Source organism: Grampus griseus (assembly GCF_964374135.1).
Source record: "Grampus griseus genome assembly, chromosome: 10".
Classification (NCBI taxonomy): domain Eukaryota; kingdom Metazoa; phylum Chordata; class Mammalia; order Artiodactyla; family Delphinidae; genus Grampus; species Grampus griseus.
Window position 1 is genome coordinate 87,129,170 of NC_139004.1, and position 24,389 is coordinate 87,153,558.

Sequence of the window (24,389 nt, forward strand, 5' to 3'; positions counted from 1 at the left end):
TACGCTTCGTTGCGGTGCGCGGGCTTCTCATTGCGGTGGCTTCTCTTGTTGCGGAGCACAGGCTCTAGGCACGTGGGCTTCAGTAGTTGTGGCACGCGGGCTCAACAGCTGTGGCTCACGGGCTCTGAAGCGCAGGCTCGGTAGTTGTGGCGCATGGGCTTAGTTGCCCCGCGGCATGTGGGATCCTCCCGGACCAGGGCTCAAACCCACGTCCCCTGCCTTGGCAGGCGGATTCCTAACCAGTGCGCCACCAGGGAAGCCCACAATGTTAGTTTCTTAAGAAACCCCTCGAGACGATGGGAGGAACACAAGGGTGTGTGCACAGTGCTGGGGCCCAGCCAAGTGGGACCGGCCCCTACCCCTGCCCACCTTCATTCTCCTCATTGTCTAGAAGTGTGCTTTTTAAAGTATGTTTTATAAGGCAGATAATGTATTAGTTCATCATTTTAATGACTACGTATCACCTACAACTAAGCTGTCACTTCTTGCAATAAACGGTGTGGAAGTTTCTTGCAAGAAACTGTGGCCTTGGCTAAAAGCAAAGGGAATTTAATCATAACCCGCCTCTGCTTCTCCAGCCTCCTTCTGACCACTTCCTGCCACCCCTCAACTCTGTTCCTGTCCTTGTCTGGGCTTCCCTTGGGTCCGTCCACTTTCTTTTAGCCCAGTGGTCTTCAAAGATGGGTACGTGCAATGCAACACATTGGAATGACAAAAAAGCATTTTAAAAATCATATTCATATTTTAACTTCATAATTTAAAATGACTCTTGCATGTAACTTTTATAAGACAGGTAACATTGGTTCAGTAGTCAATATATTTATAATCTGTAGCTAACTAAATATGCTCAATATATATATATTTTTAAAGTTAAGACTGCTCAAATGTATAAATGTATTATATATGGACCCTCTGATCTAGCAAACTCCTACTTATCCTTCAGAACCCAGCTCCAATGGCCCTGCCCCAGGTGGCCTCCTTCCCTACGGCTAATGGACCCCCCACTCCACTGTCCCCAGGCATCTTTAGCTGGACCCAGGCACAGCGTGTATCAGTGAGAACAGTGCTTTCCTCTCCTAACTCATCAGTTCCTCCATCTGGACTTGAGCTCCATGAAGGCGGGGGCAAACATTAACCACAGCTGGATGGCTGACATCTTCTTATCCTTTAGGATTTGCCTTAATATCCCTTCCTCTCTTTCCTGATTACTCTAGCCAATGATGGCCGTTGCTCCTTGGTAGCTACCACATGCCATCCTCCCACTTTTTACCCTTCATTGTACTTCTCCCATGTGTAATTACTGTATCTACTTGTTTCTTGCCCAATATCACCCAGGACATAAACTCAATGACCACAGGGACCCAGTCTCCCTGGCCAGTATCTCCAAGCCCCTAGCAAACAGCCTGTGTTCAATACTTATTTGTTGAATGAGTGAATCTGATTTTCTTTTTCCTTCCCTTGACAATTTTCCTTCAAAGCTAACAAACAAGGAGAGGGTCAGCCCAAAAAAAGAGCAAGAGATGACACATACTCGGGCAATCGTGAAAGGTGAGATCCCAAAACACATCCTCTGCTGCACCCTCCCCCCACCCCAGCCCTCTTAGCAGACATTTTCTTTGCAATTAAATTGACAGATTTGAATTCAGTCTCTCCTTTCTGGAGGAGATCATGATGAATGGGGTGAACAGCTCCAGAGGGAAGAAAGAGCATGGGATGGACTATGCCACAAATGGGGGAATTGCCCCTGACTGATGAAGGGCAGACAGAGCAGAAGCCCCGATCACATGGCCAGTCTCAGAGCCCCCAATCTAGCAAAGTCACTCCGTGCAACTGCACACGTCTCACGCGACGTGCCTCAGCTCAACTGCTACCCAACCAGACACGCATCCCCAGAGCTAAACGGCTAAGATGAGCTACTGTATGACTAGGACAATGCTACATTAGGAGATCACAATGAAATAAAAATCCCCCAGACGGAATCACTTCGCTGTGCAGCTGAAACTAACAACATTATAAATCAACTATGCTTCAATAAAAAAATGAGATAATAAAAATCCCTGAGCAGGAAGATGTTAGATACACAACGAACTCTAATAAGAGCAGAATGAAGTGACCAAGGTTTCCTACCCCTCGCCCCCCAAACACTGACCCCTCTTCCACCTGCATTAGGGACAAGAAAAACCCATTTCAGCAATTAACATACCACACACGGCCGGCCACCGATAATATTGAATCCCAGGGAGCCGGAGTCCCGATGCAGGACAAGAGTCAGGCTTTTTGTTTCTTCACCCTGCAGGGAACAGATGAGTTCAAAATTTTATTTACAAACAGCGAAAAAAATGGGAGGAATTTTCTTTCTATCTAAGTGGACTCATGGGCTGCTGAGCATTAAAAATCCTATGTCTCTAGGGAAGTTTAACCAGGGAGAACTTTGGGGGCCCATGATGAAACTCTGTCCTGTGCTGAAGAGGTTACAAACATTTCTTGATACCATCTAACCCTGGGGCAATCACTTAAGAACGTTTGGAGATGTCCAGACACGTGGAATGAATATTTTCTCTCAGTGACACCTTGGTCTGCAAACGCATCTTTCCTATGGCCAGCCCAGCGCAAGCTGGCTGTCTAGATGACTACTGTCTGTCTGTTTCTCAACCACTGTCAACAGCAGCATTCACATTATGTCATGAAAGATTCCAACAGCAATCCCCTCGGAAGTCTGGGTGTACGTACGGCCCATCAACAGTCATCTGTGTTTGGGAGACTTGGGGGGAAAATAGCTCTTGAAAAGTCAGATGCAAGCATGGGTGGGAAAAAGAAAAATCCTGAATCTTACTGAAAAGGGGGGAGGGGGCATTTTCACAAAGTAATGACTGTCCAGTCCTGAGGGGATGCAGAGTGTTCAACAGAAAACACTCTGTTTAAGGTGGGGGGGGGGTCTACGTGAGCCCCTTTAAATCAACCAAGCAGAAATGGCCCCAGCAGGTCTCAGAGGCGCAACGTTCAACAGTCAAACAGGATGGAGATGCCAGGGCACCCCAACTAACACTCTCAAGTAACAGACAGATAAATAAAAATAGATTTAACCTTCTGCGCAAACTATCACTTAATAGGCTTAGACATAAATATTAAACCTGTTGATACACCTCTGAAACAGTTCCAACTACCTGAATGGTATGCAAAACTCCACATGTACTGGCTATAAATTTACAATTGCTTCACTCCTGTTTTCTGTTTAAACAGGGTATCATTTAAATGCGGTATGGTTTTTCACGCTTCTCAAAAACAGCACTGACAGCTCATCACAAAGAGGTTTTATTTTGATATTTATTGCTTCCTGATGAAACCTGCGCTTTCTACTTCTGCTGGGGAAATAAATGGCAACATTTGAATGACATGAATGCAAATATCTTATTCGACCTCCACGGTGGCAAAGAAAACCACTCTTGCCGACTGTGCAGTGCCCAGTGGTTTTTCTGGAGCACTAATTCATTTACTGCTATAGTTGTCAATGTAAAACACTGTTCCATATTTGGCGAGGAAAACTGTATGTAACACAGCCACACACACACACACTAAAGACTAATGGGTCTCAGGGACTTCCCTGGTGGTCCAGTGGTCAAGAATCCATGCTCCCAATTCAGGGGGCACAGGTTCAACCCCTGTTCAGGGAACTAAGATCCCACATGCTGGGCAGGGCACGACCTAAGACATTAAATAAATAAATAAATAAATAATAAATAAAGATTAAAGTTTCTTAAAAAAAAAACCTAACGGGTCTTCATGTATAAAAGTATCTGCAAGCGCTTAAAGTTCTTAGCAACAACGGCTGTTTCTCATGACTAGTTCGTGTATAGCAGAATTCAAAATATTTTCAAAAATGTCATAGAAGCCTTAGCATCAATTACTAAAACACTGTAAAAACAAAAATGATAATTTATTAGTAGAAAAAAGCAGTTTCTGATGAAAGAACTAGGTGTCCTATAAGAACAACACAACAAAATCTTCATTTCTGCAGCGTCATTTACTCAATGCAGAAAATACAGTAGGTAAATATAAAAGAAGCGAGCCTCTATCAAACTACTGCACTTGAACAGAAAAACAGCAGAGCCTCAGTAATGACAACCTATTTATGAACTTAAAAAAAAAAAGTCCTATTCTCAGCACCACCACCCAGAGCATCTATCAACGCTATCAATCTTTATTGTTCATTTGACCTGCAACAAGAGAAGAGGCAACGATATTCACTGCTGTAAGAGAATAAAACTTCAGAATCACCTTAATAGTTTTGAGATGTAAATACAGTGATGTGCAAACTGAAAGAGTTTATATCTTTCTGCCTTGGAAACGGAAAATGTTGCTAACGCCATTTCTTGCTTTGTTATCTTAGAGAGGTGAAAAAGTTAGACATACATGGGAATTGGAGAGAGTTATCATACATATCTTACATTTCTGGCTTTCATAACTAATCAAGGATAGACACTGTACAGTCACACAGTAATCCAAGGCAGATGTCTCTGGTTGAACAAGCTCAAATGATGCACAAAGGAGAACGCAGAGCCAAACGATTAAAACAGACCAGTTTTAAATCGACTGTGACAACTATTTATTCTTCTAAAAAATGAAAGAAAAATAAAGCAATCTCATTGCATTGCATTAACAATGATAACAGCTAACCTTTATTGGCTCTTCATCATGTGCCAGAAATGATATTGAGCACTTAAGTGCTTTATTTTATTTAATAATCCAACCAATGTTATCAACTGTCACTATTACCACCCTCATGATACAGGTGGGAAGACTGACGGAGAACAAGAAAGCAAGCTGTCCCTTGTCAAAGAGCTAGTAAGAGGTCAAGCTGGGATGGAAACCGATGATCTCCCATTCTAGACCTTAATTACTGTCTACACTAACTCCCTTTTCGTGTGGAACATAGAAAAGAGTGCCACGTAGACTAGCGACATATTTGGTCTCGCCCAAGATCGTTCCCTTGTTGGAGTTCCAAAAAGTTCCACAAAGGAACTCATCATAGGAGGTCTTACCCAGGAAACCAGTTTCAGAACAGAACTCCAAACTCTTTAGTGAACTATTTATCTCCAGAAGACCCAACCTGAGATGCCCAAAGACACCTAGGTCTGGTCCCAAACTCAGAGATCTCTCTCCAGGGACAGTGGAGACCAACTGAGACCATGCCTGAAATAAGATTCCTCCGCCAGATAGCAATGTGCAAAGAACAATCAAGTTAACTGTCTACACCTCCTTGCCAGATGCACTCAATCCCAGGGAAGAAAGAAAGGAGGTTCTCCTTTTCTAGAAGTGTCTTGACCCAGTCTGTTGTCTAGGACGGATAGACACGGGTTTTAGGTGACATTGCCTATTTTAGGACTAATTTACAGGACTGAGCCATCATGTGGAAGATTCAACACATGATACCGGGAGCACTGACAGAGAAGAGAAAAGCTCTGTCTGAGCCGAATTCCTTTCATTTCTCCATCTAATGATCAAAGGTCATTTCCTTTTCTCCGACACCCCGAGCTTGATCCTGATATCTCCTTTCCACTCCCCTTCTCACAAGCAACCTTAACTATCAATACTTTCATTGAATTTCTCATTCTTCAGAAGAAATAATAGAGAATTTAAACACCAGGCTTCACACAACACCACGTTTAACAGGTTAACCTTACTTCCTGCTTAATTATTTAACCTGTTCCTGGGTTCAAAATGCATCGGATCCAGGGCATTTAAACGAGTCTCATTCAATTATATCGCACTGAGTGAAGACATGTACAAGTGGAATAAGGACAAAGGCTCTCATCAATACTGCGTTCCCGGCTGCTCACAGACATTATGTTAATAAGTGACACTGTTCATCCAAAGGAAAATTTAACCTATATTGCTCTGTTTTGGTCGTTTATCAGAACCCATGCTTTGAAACTTTCTCAGTGGTTTGGTATAGTAAAGAAGGGAACGAGGACTTCCCTGGTGGCGCAGTAGTTGAGAATCCGCCTGCCAGTAATACAGGGGAAGTGTGTTCGAGCCCTGGTCCGAGAAGATCCCACCTGTCATGGAGCAACTAAGCCCATGCACCACAACTACTGAGCCTGCGCTCTAGAGCCCATGAGCCACAACTACTGAAGCCTGAGTGCCGCAACTACTGAAGCCCGCGCACCTAGAGCCCGTGCTCCACAAGAGAAGCCACTGCAATGAGAAGCCTGCGCACCGCAACGAAGAGTAGCTCCTGCGCGCCGCAATTAGAGAAAGCCCACGTGCAGCAACGAAGAACCAACACGGCCAAAAAATAAATAAATAAATAAATAAAATTTTAAAAAATATATATACCAATTAAAAAAAAAGAGAGCTCTGTTTCACAAAAACAACTGAACAACCGCAGCATCAGCCTTGGGAGGCACGTATTACATCAATGCTCTACACCTGAGAAACTGAGGCTCGAGAAATGCATACACTTGCTGAAGATCACGTGGGTCCAAGAGGGGGGGCAGGGTTGGAACCCAGGTCCACAGGACTCCAGCACCCATGCTGTCCCTCCTGGGCTGGTAAACATGTGCACCCTACCCTAAACTCCTTTGCCTCAAAAGACACGGCTTTCACATTAAAACGTCATGAAGGATTAGACATCTAATTAGCTTTGTAATTAGAGTTTTAAGCAAGGCTTCTTTGGACTATGCAATAACAGTGGCAAAGATTAGAGTATCTATTATACCCTGAAGGGTGTCATAAGAATACTATACCTTTGACAGGAACAGGGTGATGGTTAAGATCTTGGACTTCACAGTCAGAAGCTGAGTTGAGTTTCCTCATTCTTAGAATGAGGATAATAATGGTTTCTTCTTGAAACATGAATGAGATAGACTATCACTGCCTAGTGCCCCCGTACAAGGCCTGGCCAATAGCAAGGGTTCCAAACACAAGCAGAGCACAGGGTGGGTCGGACACTAGCACATCTCAGCAATGAGGCCATGGTGCTGTTTAACCACATAAATGACTCTGCTACAAAAATCTGGAAATGAGGAATGTCTAATCCTAAGTTAACTTAGTCTACAGTAAGTTTGGGAGAGCTGAGGCCTGAAGTTAAGGAAATAAAGACAGTTGTACATTCATCCCAACATCTGGCCATCTGATGGGAGCTATTACATCCACGTGCACGTTCCTCCTTTCCCCAAGTCTGGAAAAAGAGCAGCACATTCTTGGAGGACTGCACAAGTGCCAGGAGACAGATTTTATCCTGGAGGTAGTGGGAGAGAGACATGATAAAGAACACGAGGGGAGCAGCTCAGCGTGGACCTTCGGGGGCATGGAGGTGGCACGGGCAAAGGGTGCTGCTCAGACGGCTGTGAGGCTCGAGGAGGGGAAATCGGACACAGGACACCCCAGGCCCGGAGGGAGATGGCCCTGGGAGCAAAGGGGGCGGGGGAACAGATGGTGGCTCGCAACAGGACAGGAGAAACATCCAGTCCAAGGAAGTGTGGGCTTGGATACGGACAGTGGAGGGAGGAGTGTGGGGCACAGGATACCCAGGTATTTGCTGAGACACCTGGACACCTCCCAGTTCTATCGGATGAGTGAGTCTTGATGGGCTGGGAAGAAAACAAAAAGAAAACGAAAGAAACCACAAAACTGGAAATGAGATAGCTTTTCCCAGAGCCACCCTCTTCCTGAATGGCAGGGTCTCTTCCCTTCCGGAGCCAGGACTCAGGAGGGAGAGGCGCTCTCACCAAGAGCCCGGGGTGGGGGATGGAGAAGGAAGATGCCTTCATATCCTGGAGTCCAGTGCCAGCACTGCCTCCTTGGGAGAAGGGCCACGAAGCTCTAACAGATGCTCAGCATCCTGTCTCTACCCCAGAATCCAAACCTAGTGGACAGTCAGGCCCCTAGGGAAGTGTAGGGTGTCCCTGGGAGATGCTTAGGTCTTTAGGATTGAGAAAGGGCAGAGATAGAGTAACCCTGGAGAAGCGGGTGTGGCGTGAGCCATCCACAGCCAGTAAGTTACAAGCAGAAAGAGAAGCTCCAAGTTCAGGAACATACACTAGATTCTGCTGAAAATAAGCTTGGCTATCATATTCAAACGTGTAACTACCGATCAGTGTTAAAATCAACTACCGATCAGTGTTAAAATCACCCAATTTGTAATCTGCTCCATTCAGGGTCTAACTGGACAAGAATTTTGGGGGGGGGGATAATAGCCACAGCGAAAAAGCAGAACTCAAATGTACTTTGTCAAAAAGACACCTCATGGTGGCTGCTTTTCTTTTAAGTCCAAGAATGCAAACTGTCTTCTATGGTAGAGTCCCTCTTCCTTTCAGCATCACTCTGTCACTGTTCTCCAAACAATCCAGCCTCAGAAGCTTGGACGCCAGCCACCTCCTAAGCGGTGTGGCAGCCCCCAAAGTCCATCGTGCCGCTGTCAGTGTGGATTCTTTCTAAAAACTCCTTTCCGCCCAGTGACGGGTGTTCCTTGATTACTGCTGTCGTGGGACTTGTAGCCGAGAACGGGCTAGACTGGAAAGCTGCCCGGCGGGTTGTGAGAACTGTAATTGACTGACCACTAGTCTATGTATCTGGGGTGACACAACACCTCTCAGCCTCAGATTATGCAAAGCTCCCAGAGACTCGCACAGCTGGGAAACAGCTCTGTCTGTTGACTAGTGACAAGAGAGCGCAAAAATGTGGAGGGGCGGGGCTGGGGGGACCGGGCGGCAGAGATGGCTGCCAGAAATTCTGTCCTAAAGAGAATGGGGATGCCTTCTCTCCCCGCACCAAGATGTTTCTGTCCTCTTCGTCGGTCAAACTATGTTTTTAATGAGGAAGCAGCTTGCACCAAGCCCTCCCTGTCATTCCAACTTCAGTTCTAAAAGAAGGGATTCTTGGAGGAAGAACAGAAGGGGGAAACTGTTCAAGTCCAAGACTGAAGGCAGTCGTGGGAATGACGCTTGAAAATGAATTGGAAACGGAGGAGACAGTCCACTGAAGTATTGGCGGTGTTGATCTGTCACCAGAATAGGTGCAGAGAGGATGAAAAGAGACAAAGGGCAAGGGAAACTGGCAGAAAGGAGCAAAGGTATAGCGTTTATGGAGCTATAATATCTACAGAACGGGATATATTCACCCGCAGCCAAAGATGTTTCTGAAAAATAACCTAAGACATTAAGATTGTCAGCGCTGCCCTAGGCCAAGAATATACACATATTTAAAGCTGCTGCTGTATTTAGATAACCTAAGAAATCCCTCAGTCTACTTCTCTATTTCCATGAGTTTGATTTCAAGTCTGTATCTCTCATTTCTATCATCCGCTCATCTGCTTTTCTGGTGAACGCCCACAAGCGACGCTTTCACCAACACACGGACAAGAACAAACCGAATCAAGGTGCGGCAGCATTTTCACATTTCCACTTGACGGACTACAAGGTGATTTCAGTTTCTGAAATAGGATCATCCAACTACCCAACCTGGAGCATTTTCTTGTCCAAATCGGCAACAAAGCAAAGGCAACCCAGCTGTGAAGTCCTACCTTGTCACTTACAGGAAGGTGGGAGCTTGGCCTGGCCCATCCCTCTTTACCTTTGTTAACTGCAGTTGGACGACTATAAATTCAAGTAAACACACAGTAACCTCATCTTATTCGCGCCTTTGGCCTCCTCCTTTACACCTTAGCTCAGAGCTGCTACCCAGATGCAGTGAACTTGACTTGAATATCCCTCTCTCACAAAGTTTCCAGCGCTGACAAGCAGTCAGAGAGGAGAAAGGCAGAGATTCTGGTCACCCAAGGGCATTCCATGGCTTGCAACGAGCCTGTAATCCTTCGAGTAAAAATCCCCTTCCTTCTTTATTAAACCATCTCCAATTTCTAATGTTTCCTCAGTGATTTACTTGAAGAACATCCCTAAACCTATAGGTACTGAAGAAACATTCACTTAATAAATGTTTAACAAATGCTTGGTAAGCCTTACTGTGCACATAGCGTTCATCACCTAACCCTAATGCCAGTCCTATCAGCATTACCCCATTTTGGAGATGAGGCAATTAAGGCTTAGAGGAGGTTAGAAGATCCTCCCAGAGACGCTCAACAACAAGGCAGAAGGAGCACAGGAGCCCGGCTGTCACCAACTCCAGGGTCTGATACTCATCACAGGACAGCTCAGTTCAGGGTACCCTGGAGCTGCTGCTGGTGACACATCCAACCCTGACCCACAACCTTAAAGCGGCTTCACCCCCTTCCCGATCCACGTGCAGCAAAGACAGAGGGCACCTGAAAACAGCTTCCAGCAAAATTCTAGGGCTGACCCCTCTGCCCAGGAATCATTTCTGCACACCCGTCCCCCTCTGCCAGGGTGAAAGGTCATCCAACCACCCCTCCTGGAGAAGGGGCTGCTGCAGGGCCCACGTGCACACAGGCTGCACGCGGCTCCACCCCTTAGGCTCCCTGTAAACAGACATACGGGATAGGGGAGAAAGATGGACGCTCGGGTCCGTCTGTTAGTTATTTCTTTACAAGGGTAATCATCATGTTACACCACTTCCCTTTCTTATTGTAACAGGCTTATTAGAACACCATTAGTCTGGGGGGACAGAGGTGACCCGCGGCTAAAAGGCTTCGCTGCGCAAAGAACAGCAAGACGTGTTGTTTCCAAAGGCACAAGTGGGTGTCTGACTGACCCAGGGGTGAAAGCCGCTCAGGTTCCCCTTTGCACCCAGCGGTGCCTATCGCAGCGCCTGAAACGCAGTGTGTAAGCATGTGAGGAGCTGGACTGAAAGAACACATTTGGAAGCATTTCATTTACTTCCTACCATCAACCACTCTTTAACTTACTAGGTTCGAAATTAAGGAGATGAGGCGTGATTCCATCCAGGACACCACCTCTTTTCTCTTCTTTTTCTTCCCTTTCCCTTTCCCTTTCCCTCCCTTCCTTCTTTCCTTTCCTCCCTTCCTTCCTTCCTTCCTTCCTCTCTTTCTTCCTCTAACTCTCTTTTACAAGCAGAACCTGTTTCGTTTTATACTGCATGTATACTTTCAGAACTCTGAAAACAAGAATTACAGCGTGGGGTGGACACACCTCATCACCATGGACCAGAAGCCATCAGACCAACTAAACGGAGGCAGAAAATGATGCTGGGAAAGCTGTTTAATCTTTGGAGGCTCTCTTTTTCCATCTGTAATACGAAGGGTAATGGGCTGTGGGTACTAACCTCACAGAGTCTTCCTGAAGATGCACCCACATCTCTAACCCGCACAGTGCTTGCACGTACAGTAACAGTCCTTTGGAAACCCTGTATGACACTTTGGAGGGGACTCTGCCTCAGGAGAAAATACTGTTCTTATTTTGGTAACAGCCTGGAGTCGGGTGCTGAGTTCAAATCTCAGCTCTACACTTAGAATCTGTGTAACTTCTGGCCTTAACCTAGCTGTTTGATAATGTTTTACAATCCTCCTCTCTTACCAAAAGGGGTCTACCAAATGAATGAGATGGGGAAGCTAATGTGTGTACATACACAATGTACCCTAGGTGCACGGCACCCAGTTAAACTCAATGAATGTTACTTCCTTTCCTTTTAAGCTCCTTAGTCTACAGCCAACACAAAACCACCTTATAAATAGATTCTCTCACATCAAGTATTTTTACAGAGGAGCAAACATCATCTGTGAACTCAGAAAGAATCACTTACAGATAAACGGCAACAGAGTTCCCAATTCAAATTATTCAGTTATGATCATTCAAGCCAGTGTAGCTGGGTAACGTATTTGTAAGCCAAATCCTAATTTTCTTTATAAATCACTGAAATGAAATGGACACAACAACCCACAATTCCTTTAGCTGAACTGGGCTGTTCTGTAAGATACACCATGGAATGGCCACTTGCTGACACTTTTCAGAAACAGAAAAGACACTGAACTCTGAACATTCTAACAGATACATTTCCAACTGTGTGGACATCTGGAACACCTTTTCATACAATTGTCTATTAGATTCACTTATCTCCAGGAGTTCTGAAATGGACAAAATCGTTTCTGGGATTTGGGAGTTTACACAAATGGATCTGGGGAAACAAAAGCATACCTCCCACAAGCCTGGAAACAATTTTGTTAACTTGCAGGTCACGGAAAAACTCGTGCTTTTTTAAGAGTGCGCTAACAAGCTCACTCTTGGTTAGCAATCTGAAAAGTTTCGAGGGCTGACAAGACAGCCCCTTGGATCTTGAATTTATTCACTGAACAAAGACATATCGAGAGTTCACAGGGTACACGGTAATCGAACTGGTGCCGGGATGCGCAGCCCTGAAGAACACACACATGGCCCTTCCTTTATTGTCCTTCGCAGACAATGAACAGCTTTTCCCATTATTCACTCACAGCTGTGATGAAGGCCATGCAGGCAGAGCACCAAGGTGAGAGTCTCAGGGCACCAGACCTAGTCTGCGAGGTCAGAGAGGGCTTCCCACAGGCAGTGATGCTTGAGCCGGGATGGGAAGGATAGAAAGGTTATCTAGTCAGGAGCAAACCCTAAGTGCTGACAGAAAGGCAGGGGCTAGAAGGGGAGCGTTGGAAAACTTGCCAGTTACCTAACAATGAGCAACTGGAAAGACTATTCCAAGGAGAAAAAAGAGCAAGTGCAAAGGCCCAGGGGCAAGAAGGAGCTCAGGGACATATTCACGGACCTGCCAGAAGCCAGTGAACCTGGGAAGAGAGACTAAAGGGGAGAAGAGTACAGGCAGGTGGAGGCCAGCAGGACCCAGAGTGTGCTTGGCCTTATATCCACCCAAGAGGAACTCAAGGCAGAGCAGGGTTGAAAGAAGAGTGACATCAGATTTACACTTCTAAGAAATAATTCCCAGCTCGAGGTAACTGGAGGGGAGCAGGAAAATACATAGAGGGAGCAGCTGTGATCTAGGCAAGAGATTATGGCGGTTGAGACCAAGGATGATTTTTGTCCCACAGGGAACAAGGGCAGTGTCTGGAGCTATCTGTAACTGTCACCACGTGAGACATGCTTCTGACACCTAGTAGGTAGAGGCCAGGGATGCCGCTACACATCCCATAACGCACACACTACCTTCCCCACAACCAAGAATTATTCACCCCAAGATTCTAATAGTGCTGAGGTCAGGAAACCCTGGTTTGGACCAAGGTCATCATCTGATGGGACTGGAGAGCAATGAACAGATTCAAGAAGTGTTTAGGAGGTATAATCCACCTGATTTAATGACAGACTGGAAGTAGGGCTAAAAGAGCAGAAGCTATCAAGGCTGGGTCGCAAGTTTCTCAACAATTCCAAGGCAAGTTACACCCAGAACTTTCTCTTTCCCAGAAAGCCAAACAAGTTTTTTGCTGTGGAATGCCTTTGTTCTTAGAATCAGGTGGACAAGTCAGGGTAGGAAACTGAGGCTGGGAGCCCAACTCTTTAACATCCTCAAGCATAGCATCACCAAGTCTGCTGTAGCCCAGATGAGACTTCACACTGGTTCCAGAAGGCTTTCTGGACCATGTTACCTATCATATAACTGCTAGGCAGTCTGGGTTTTAGAACTTCACCCTGGTCTTTCAAAAAACGTTCAGGGGGCTTCCCTGGTGGCGCAGTGGTTGAGAGTCCGCCTGCCGATGCAGGGGACGCGGGTTCGTGCCCTGGTCCGGGAGGATCCCACGTGTGCCACAGAGCGGCTGGGCCCGTGAGCCATGGCCGCTGAGCCTGCGCGTCCGGAGCCTGTGCTCTGCAACAGGAGAGGCCACAGCAGTGAGAGGCCCGTGTACCGCAAAAAAAAAAAAAAAAAAAAAAAAAAAAAGTTCAGGAAGGGGTGTTGAGACGATGATCAGTAAAATCATAACTGTGTGAAGACCAACATGTGTTGATCTATATCTGTACTTGAGCCCACACTCCTTGCTTAGCTGAGTAGCTACCTAAAATGTGATAGGTGGCCCAGCATGAGCTGGTAGCTTGTTAGAAATGCAGAACCTCACGCCCCATACCAGCCCTGATGGATCAGAATTGCTAAGGGTAAGAATGTGCGATTTAACAAGCTTTCCAGGTGATCCCAATCATCTGAAGGTTTGCGAAGACCTGTTCCAGCTCACCTTGTAGGGCAGGAGAAACAATGCCTAAGTAGGTCCAAACCCTAAATGCTCAGCTGGTATCAAAAGTCTGAAACCTTATATTATTTAAATAATGCCAGATCATTTTATGGAACAAGTTCTAGGCCTTGAGGAAAGGGTATGGAAAAATCTTCTGAGTCTTTCTTATCTACTTCAGCTTGTAACAGAGAGGTAAATGATAGGACTTTTAAAAAAAATAATAAAAGTGTTGTGCATGCGAGTTTCCAAGCAATATAAATCCTTCTGCTTTTTAGAAGAGAATAAACAGTACCCAGCAGGAGCAGAGAGTCTGGCCAATGAAATAAACAAGTTCTTAAACAAGCTTGCAGTGGGAGGGGTCCGTCTGGCAGGCGCTGGAAAGCAGAAGCTTTCCACAAGGGCCACTGAGGGTTAACCAAAAGGCAAAAGGAGCGAGCTTCCCCCTAAGGCCTGAGCTGGGACCAGCCAGGGTCTGAGGCCAGAAAAATGAACTAGTGCAGCTTTCAGGCCAGGCCATTCTTGGCTGTCCTCAGGCCCAGCAATGAGGTCCATAAAAGTCCCAAGCAGCGCTCCAACTCCAGAAGGAAACTCTCTCTGTAAGCTCAAAAAGCAACATCTTGTCCCTAAGCTTAATGCCCTGATGAGCCAACTGACTCACCCAACAGAGCTTCAAAAACTTGCACAGTTTTGATTCAAGTATCATATTTTTGATTCCGAGACGGAGTTTACCCAAACACTCCAGAAAGAAAACAGAAAGGCAAGAAGAAATAATAAACTAGCTTCACAATGAATGATGTATAAACTCTGGGGGAGTGAATGGCTTATTTATAAATAAGCATCACTTAAAACTATGCAGGAAGTCCAGATGACAGCATAAACAGGAGAAACTCCGGAAACTCCTTCACCCCAAACCCGGCGCCTGCTTGAAGACCCAGCTTTGCCCCTTGCTTTGGTGACTCGCAAGCTCACGCCAGTCTTTTGTACGCCTGTGCGGTCCTGGGTGAGCCTCAGAGCTGTAAATATTTGCCCTTCGCCCAGAGCCGGCCAGCTGCTGAGGCTGCTGCTGACAGACAGGCCAGGGGCCAGGATGGGGTGGAGGTGGGGAGGGGGGAGTCGGAAAACTGGCAGACCGGGTGTGCGCTGTGGAAGAGGGGGCTGGGAGAGGGCAGGGAGAGGCAAAGCACACAAGCAGACACAGGCCCCTGGGGGCCCCTCAGGCAAATACATTCCCCAGAATGGCAGCGGCAACGGCACACGTCCCTCCCCAGCTGGTGAAAATGTGGCCTTTGCAGTCAGGGAAATCTTGGTTCTCATCTTGTGACTGTGCCCCACTCAGAGTACAGGTGACGACACATGGAGACATTTCTGGTTGTCACCACTGGGCAGGGGGCGGTGCTACTGGTATCCAGTGGGTAGAGGCTAGGGATGCTGCTCAACATTTAACAATGCGAGCTTCTCTGGAGGCGCAGTGGCTGAGAATCTGCCTGCTAATGCAGGGGACACGGGTTCGAGCCCTGGTCTGGGAGGATCCCACATGCCGCGGAGCAACTAGGCCCGTGAGCCACAACTACTGAGCCTGCGTGTCTGGAGCCTGTGCTCCGCAACAAGAGAGGCCGCGATAGCGAGAGGCCCACACACCACGATGAAGAGTGGCCCCCGCCTGCCACAACTAGAGAAAGCCCTCACACAGAAACGAAGATGCAACACAGCAAAAATTAATTAATTAATAAAAACTCCTACCCCCAACATCAAAATATATATATATATATATATTTTTTTGACAATGCACGGGACGGCCTCCCATAACAAAGAATTTTGGGGCCCAAAATGTCAAAACACCCCAAGGTGGACAATTGAGGTAGAACCTGAATGCCAGCTCTGAACGAGTTCTATGACCTGAGCCTGCTTTCTCATCTCAGAGGATTAAATACGGAACGCCTCCGAAGTGCTTTGCCACAGTCTCTGGTACATAATAAACCCTCAGTAAATGGCACCTGTGGTTACACTGGGAGGCAACACGATCGTGCTCGCGAACTTGGTCACCTGTGGGTTCAGAAACCAATTCTGGCACCTAGAAGCTGTGACTCAGGCATCTGACCGCATCTCACTGGTCCTGAGCTTTCCTCACCTACAGAACGAGAAGCAACGTGCCTCCCTTACTTGATTACAAAGGAAACAGCTGAGAAGCAGAAGTGCTTAGAACGGGGCCTGGAGCAAAGCAAGCCTCCAGTAGTGGTGGCCGTTATAATTTCACCAACTCCCAGCACAAGGGGATGGCTTACAAGGGGAGGAGGTTAAAGATAAGTGCAGGGGATACTTGCTGAGCGTTGACTTTCCACCAGGCACCGTGCTAGATCCTTTTCACATGTTCTCTCCCTGAAGGGGGTAAACGAGCTATTTTACATTTAGGGAAATGGAGGCACCTGGAGGTTAAGCCACAACATGACTCAGCTGTTTAGCCAAGAGCCCAGATTCGAGAACAGTTCTAATTCCAGAGGCCTCACCGTCAATTATTACTTTGTATTTGGTGGTGGTCCCTTTACTGCTTTCTGGAATTCTTTCAATCCCTGGAGGAATACTACAGAAGGGGCCTGTGTTTCACCCCCCGTGTCACATCTCTAGGGCCACACTTTCCAACTTGAGGGAGCGTGAGCTGCTAGCTCAAGGTCAGCCGGCTAGTTGGCAGCAAAGCCCACGTCGGAATCCAGCTATTACTCCAGAGGCCTCTCTGGCAGCCTTCTTAACTTAATCTACACGGGCTGTGGGCTCCTTTTATTCTTTCTGGAGCTCCTGAGGGTGCATGGATATAGCTCACGCCTGTGTCAGTATCTTATCCGGTGGGTCACGTGTACAGGAGCCATGTTTCCCAACCTCCAAAGAGGCTAAGCGACTTCCCCAAGATCACCCAGCTGGTCTGCAGCACAGCCTTTGCACACTTCTGACTCCGGAGCCACACTATTCTTACTCTGCGCTGGTCGCGGATTCCTTTGAGTCTTTCCAGAACCCCTGAAGCTGCTGGAGCTATACTTTACCCTGAGTCTAATCTGTCAAAGGACCACAGTTCCCAAGTTTAGACCGATTCCCCGACCTTGCTCACGGTGATCTATCTGGCAAGCAGTGTCGGAAGAGGGAGGCAGAGATGCTCCCGGGCAGCTCCCGGGACCCCAGTGCCCAAAGGGACTGGGAGGCGCCCCGGGGACCCAGGAGCCCGGCAGGGGGTCGGGGCGGGCGGCGGGTGCCTACCTTGCCGCCGGGTGGCGTGGCCACGCAGCGGCTGAGCGAGTCGAGGCGTGCGCTGTACTCGGTGAACTTCTTCTGGTAGCGCAGAGCGGTCATCTGCAGCTCCAGCTGGGCGGCGGCCAGCTGTGCCACCAGCGACTTCTCGCGCTTGCCCGCGCGCAGCGCCTCCTTCTTGAGCGCCTTGTGCAGCGCGCCCAGGCGGGCCTGCAGTGCGCCGTTGTGCGCCCGCAGGGCCCGCGCGCAGCAGTGGCCGCCGGCGCGCTGCTCGCCGTGCGTCAGGGGCAGCCCGCAGCCCTCCTGGCAGCGGCCCACCGGCCGCGCGTCGCACGCGTCGCGCATGTGCGCCTCCACGTCGCGCCGCAGCAGCACCTGGCCGCAGCCCGCGTGGCGGCAGCGAGCGGGCGCGAAGTCGCAGCGCTCGAGGTGCTCGGGCAGCTGTTGCAGCTTGACCACCCGGCCGCAGCCGCGCGCCGCATGCGCGCACTTGATGTCGAGCTTGAGGATGAGGCGCTTGAGCGGCAGGACGTGGTTGAGCTCCTTGGCCGAGAGGCGACCGCGGCAGCGCGCCGGGCAGCTGCCCTCCTGCACCACCCAGGGCAGCACGCAGCCGGCGCAAAAGACGTGGCCGCACGGCGTGGTCAGCGGGTCCTCCAGGACCTTGTGGCACAACGCGCACTTCAGGTCCGGGTCCACGTCGCCGTCGAAGCGGTCCAGCTCGAAGCCCATGGTGGCGGCCGGGGCCCGGGGTCGCCGCCGGGCGGCCGGCCGCCCCCTCCTTCCCTGCGAGGCAGCCGAGACGCGCCGGCTGCGCCGCCCGCTCTCTCGCTGGCTCTCCCCGGACTGAGCCTAATTGCTCCAGACTTCCTCGGAAAATGCCCGAGGAACAGAACTCCTCAGCCGTATTTGCGTGAGCGCGTGCGCACGCACATCCTACCTCGGCTGCCTCCCGCCCGCCCCCTGCAAAAGGGAGGGGGACGGGTGGCGAAGGAGGGTAGGAAGACCCAGAGGCTCGCCAAGGAGACTGGCCCGCCCGGGACGCCAGCCTGAGCCTTTCTCTCCGGAAACTCCACTCCGCTCTCTTGCAGTTTTCGCTATGGGAGACAAAATGCCAGCCGAGAAAAGCTCACTAGGTTAGGCGCAGAGGGTGCTGCTGTCGCCCAGACGAAGTTTTCCTGGAGCCCCTTCCGGGCCAGATCACGACTTTTTACTCCCCTCCCCTGCCTCCTCTTTTTGTGGCTGATTACAGAGAGCGAAAAATATCGCGGGGCCCGCTATCTCAGCATTTACGGTCTTTATTTATTTATTTCATTCCGGGGAAAGTTACAGAGCCTGCGGGACGCTCCTGCAACTACAGGTCCCACCAGAGGTTCAGCGGACCCGGAGGTTTACCAGGCCAAGGTTTCCAGAAGCAGAGGGCGAATCTACAAGGGCCAGTTTTCGGGAACCAGAGCTGCTCGCCGGCTGCCAGCGTGGGAGAAGCTGCCGGGCTGGCTCCGTTCACTTCACCTAATACCTCTGAAGTGTCTGCACTAAAGTGTGGCTTGCATTGTGCTGGGCCCTGATAAATCGGTCCCTTTAAAAATCATCAGTACAATATTGTGAGAGAGCGTCGTACTTAAAACTTATTTTCCCCCATTACAAAAGAAGTAACGCTGGTCTTACAGCGTTAAAAACCGCACAAGTGTAGAACTTGGAGAAGTTCCCCATAATCACCCCCACAATCATGTGAACTGCGTTCCTTCAGTTTTGTTTTTTTTCCTATGTATGCACTTTGTTATATTTCCATTCTCCAGTTGAGGAAATTCAGGCTGAGAGAAGGCAAAAAATAAAACACTCTTGAAGGCCCCGGAGAGCAGTCTTTCTCACATTTTAATGTGGATGCAGATTCTGATCCGGTGGGTGTGGGGTGGAGTCTGAGAATCTCCTTGTCAAAAGAGCCTCCACGTGGTGCCGATGCTATTATTCAATGGATTTCCACCTGATTGGGAAGTGGCCATCCATGAATCTGGACTTTTTTCTTCTGCTGGGGGGGTAGCTTCAAGCAGGGCAGTTTTCAGCAACAGTTCTGAGTGTTGAAGAAATACTTTGGGATTCCAACCTAGGTGATCAGTTCATAGCATCACCCATGGATTTCCTGTTTTGTTTTCTGTTTTTTTCCTCTCCCCTGGCTCTCGATGGCTAAGAAACATCCAGCCAACATTGGTAAGAAAGAAAAATCAAGCTATGGCATTCTCATTTGGAATGTGCTGCTAGATCCTGAAGAATGAAGTGGAAAAGTTGCATCTCTGTGTTTAGTGTGGCTCCGGGGTCTGGAACGTGGGATGACAGCACCCATTTTGTCTAATTGCTTTTACTTCTCTCCTTTTCGTGTCTGCGAAAGCCCCATGACCTTCACTACTTAACTGTTTCACCAGAGTGAAAGGGTTGTGTTGATGTCCACAAGGATTACTTGTTTTGAACCGACCTTTAGAAAGTTGTCCCTGGGCTTCCCTGGTGGCGCAGTGGTTGGGAGTCCGCCTGCCGATGCAGGGGACATGGGTTCGTGCCCCGGTCCGGGAAGATCCCACATGCCGCAGAGCGGCTGGGCCCATGAGCCATGGCCGCTGAGCCTGTGCGTCCGGAGCCTGTGCTCCGCAACGGGAGGGGCCACAGCGGTGAGAGGCCCGTGTGCCGCAAAAAAAAAAAAAAAAAAAAAGTCACTGATTAGATTTCTCAGTGCCTTCCTGAGGTCACTGGACAGTGTGCTTTCATCAGTGTTGGTTGCATTTGTTGTCTATTTGTGGTAGGGGCTTTCGTTTAATTGCTTAAATCGATTAATGCATTCCTTTGCAAGTTCTCGAGGTGGAATATAATTGGCCTTTGTTCAGATAAGCATGTTCCAGAAATCCTCCTTCAGTGTATTTATTAAGCTGCTCACAGGTTCTCAGATAATGGGTAAGAAACACATTCTTTCATCAAAGGTGTGTGGGCCTGTCAGTTTCACAAGGTGGGCTAGTGTCAACAGGGTGATAATCTTCAAACCAAACTGGTTTTGAGAAACAACGAAAGCGCATCATACGCCATAAATGGGAAATGACTGCTTACTTTGGGTGTAGGCTTCTCTGCAGACTTGTTCCCCCCCATCCCCACCCTGTTGCCAAATGAGAGGCTGTTGATGAAATGCTACAGCTGAGGCCACAGAAAAGCTATAGCAGACTGTGGACTGGCCTCTTGCGGGACAAGAAAAAGAAAAGTCTGTCTAAACCATCCTCGCTGGTTAATTTTAGAAGCAAAATTCTTGGAGGTCAGAAAAAAAAAAAAGACTCCTAGAATGTCAGAGTTGGCAGATCCTGCATACTATTTAGTGGCTGAATTTAATAGGGGAATTGAGAACCAGAAAGGTTAAAAGAAAGACCAGTTTAAGGACAAGTTTTCTCAGTTTCTGCTTTCGGTCAAGTAATAGTTTGTCCTGTGCGTTGTACGACGTTTAGCAGCATCTCTGGTTAGATGCCGGTGGTTACCTTCCCCACCCCCTGCAGTGCTGTCAACCACACATTGCCAGTGTCCTCGGGAGGTGAAACTGCACTGGGTTGAGGCTGAGAACCACTGGTTTGGGGCAGCCTTTCATTAATTGCTAACGTCAGACAGTGCTGGCAGCCCGTGTCCTCTGCTGGCTGTGGAATGACCTAATGAATGCAGCATAGTGAGAGAGGTGTTACCTTGAAAAGTTGGGGCACCACAGTAATACACATGAATACAAATGGTAGGAAGCTAAACGTTTGGTGTGGCAAGTCATCTGAGAAAAGTAGCTGGTTGTTCTGACATGGATTAGATACTTACTCAGGTGTCTCAGAAGCAGCCAAATGTTGATGAAGGGATGATTCGTTGTGGACAAGAGCATCAGTCCCTTTGCAAATGATTCTTACGGCTTCCGCCATCTCTGCCATCAACGCTTCCTTTTACGGTCTTATTCTGCACTTTCTAACCAAGGCGTGGTCCCAAGCCTAACAAAAATGCAATATTCCCTGTCACTCCGATTTAGATTCTGTTCTTGACTCTCCGTTCCATCAACCTGTTTATTCAGAAGGTGATGATAATAATGTCTACCATTTTTGAGCTGCTACTCAGTGCCGAGCATTGTCCTCACCAGTTGACCTTCATTATTTCATTACTTCTCACAGCACATCAAGAGGCAGATGTCTTGTTGGCCCATTTTACAGATGAAGAAACTGAGGTTTACAGAGGTTATGTAGTTATTAAAATGGCAGTCAGTAACATAGACAGAAGGATTCCAGCACTCTCCCTCTTAATGTCTGTGAGCACATGATTCCTCCTCCACAGCCCCTAACTGGGGACTTATTATCTTACAAATGGTACAGATAATCACTCCACACCTCCAACATTACTCATCTCCTCTTTCCCTCTATCAGTCCTCAGTTTCCCCTGGGCTTTAGATAACTTGCGTGTTCAGTATTGGAGAAAGCAAAAAAAAAGCAAGTTTTTTTCTTCTTGTTTTTGGTGGCTTCCCTAGGCTTAAATATTCGTACTCCACTAGCTGAAATAGCACCAGACAATTAGATTAATAAGCATCTTTTTTTTTAACCAAATAGAAGTAACACCAGAGAGTAGTAAGTTATATCTGTCATCCACAAACAAGTGTGAAACATCTCAATGAGATTGCTTGCCTCCTACCATAGCCAATGTCACCCATTCTGGGGCCCAGGAGATTCATTGAGCCTTTAGTAGGGAGAAGAATAGGTAATTTTTGACCCTGGAGACTTTGGAAGACTTGGGTTAGTCAGGATGACCCATCACAGTGGATGCACTGGACAGAGAACAGGAAGAGTTGGGAAAACGCTTCCTACAAATTTGTGCAAAAGTCTAATGCTGCACATTGGCAAGGCCTCCATCGCTGTCTCTCCAGATGGGATTAGCTTCTGCAGCACCATGTACATTCCTTGGTGTAACACTCATCACACTTGAAATCTCTGAATTTATCTAGTAGTTATTTATTTAGTGGCTACTATATGCTAGGCAGGTGCTCTTCGGGCACAGCGGTGACAGGAGTAAACACGATGGGCGATGGTGCCTTCCTGAGCCCTCGTTCCAGGCTGGGCAGAAGGAAGCATACAGAAACAAAGAGCTTCCTGAGACAACAGTGGGGTGGGATACGTTCTCTAGAGCAGGGCTGCTCCAAGTGTAGCCAGAGGCACAGGCATAACCCTGGAGCTTCTTGGAAGTGCACAGTCTCAGGCTTCAGGACCTACTGAGTCAGGACCTGCATCGTAACAATATCCCCAAGAGATTGGTGTGCACTTGAAATTTGAGAAGCTCTGCTATAAAGACCATAAACCAAGCCGATGTGCTGGAGAGAAATTAGAGGAGGCTGTTCCCAATAGAAAAGTCTGCTGAGAGGAAATGAGATGTTGCTTGAAAGATGAGATGGGCCAGCAACAGTCAGCAGAAGATTCCAGGCAGAGAAGCAACAGAAAGTGCAGTGGTCCACAGGGAGTCAAGCTCTTGGTTTACTGAAGTTGGACAGAGCATGCCTGGAACTTACAACAGGCTGAGAAGGGGGGAGAACGAAATCAGATAAGGGTAGAAAAGTCGGCAGGAGCCAGGCATCCAGGGGGTTGCAGGGCGTACATAGGAAGGAGTGTGAATTGCTTTTAGGAGCGCTGGACAGACGGCACTGAAGGGTTTTGGGTGGTAGAGGAGCACATTTGGTCAAAGTCTAGTTCTCGCCGAACGTTCTATTAGAGAGTCGGGGCCTCGTGTCCACATTCTATCTCACGTATGTAACACTTAATTCATGTTGAATTAAGACACTTAATTCATGTTGAACAAATAAGCGTTCCCACTCCCTGCTCCATGTAAGTTCCTACTCCTAGGATCCCAAGCACAGGCTGATGCTAACAGCATGAGTATCTGTGTCACAGGATGGGTTAAACAGGCCTCTGTGGCCTCTTTGGAGTACGTATCATTACTCAGAACATTGTTCCCAGAACAAAATTTATCCTGATATTGGGAACAACCAAATCCCATAGGAACAGCTGGACCATGGTCTGGTTGTGAACTGGCAGGCTTTGCACAGAAAAAGTGTGTGTACGACAAACAGGATTGTACATGGCATTGTAGACATTTGGAGCTGGAAGACACCTTCTCTTTTATTCCACAAATACTTACGGAACAACTATCATGTAGAGAACTTAGAAGGAAAGAATATGAAAAAGGACACAGGACCTAACTCCTGCCTTTAGGGCACTTACAAGGCCCCCAAGGTGGCCAACTGAGTGAAAGTACAAATAGTTCTAACACAAAAACAAATGTATTAAGTATCTTATCCAGCCCCTACTACTCATTATCTGATGAGGAAACAGAAGTTCAAAGAAGTTAGATGACTTTCTAAACGTAATGTCGTTGGAGATACCCTGCACCCCTGTTCAGTGGAGAGAGAACTGGACTAAGTGTCAGGAGACGTGTGTGACACTGATCAGTGAGTGGCCTGGGATCCGTTATGCGAGTTTATGTAAATATGAATGTGTATGTATAGGCAATTGAATTAGGATAAGCAAACCCCAAATTCTCAGACACCTCACGCTGAAGAATTTTTTTTTTTCACTCTTGTCCCCTGGTGTGGATACCCATGTGGTCACTCAGAGCCCCAGGCCCCTTCCATCTCATGGCTCTGCCCTCCTCAAGTCCTCTCCTCAAAGTCATCTCCACTGAGTCAGCAGGTGGGGAGAAAGAATGAAAGACTTCCATTGACCAGGCCTGGGAATGGCGTACATTACTTCCACCACCTTCTACTGGCTGTAATCCAGTCACAGGGCCACAATAATAGCAAGGAGATCTGGGAAGAGTACTCTAGCTATGTTCCCAGGAAAAAGAAGAATTAGGCTTCGTGAGCAACCAGCCAATATATCCGTGTGTGTGCATACGTATATGTGTGTACATACTTATGTGTGTATACACACACACACACACACACACGCACGCAGGAAAAAAGAGGATTATGTTGAGCTAATGTAACAGAACATCCAAATAGCCAGGGAATAAACAAGCTAGAATTTTATTTCTCTCTCAAGGAAAACCA

At 47.8% G+C, this 24,389-nt stretch overlaps 1 protein-coding gene across 1 annotated transcript in view; it reads right to left on the reverse strand.

Moving 5' to 3' along the window:
* Positions 1 to 18,040, reverse strand: part of PDZRN3 (PDZ domain containing ring finger 3) — a gene marked incomplete at its 5' end in the record, with an annotated part of 246,703 nt that extends 228,663 nt beyond the window's left edge. Inside the window, 2 exons of the mRNA XM_082663476.1 lie at positions 2,204 to 2,290; positions 17,318 to 18,040. Of these exons, the coding sequence (XP_082519602.1) occupies positions 2,204 to 2,290; positions 17,318 to 18,040 (810 nt within the window). The remainder of the gene's footprint in view (positions 1 to 2,203; positions 2,291 to 17,317) is intronic.
* Positions 18,041 to 24,389: the final 6,349 nt, after the last annotated feature.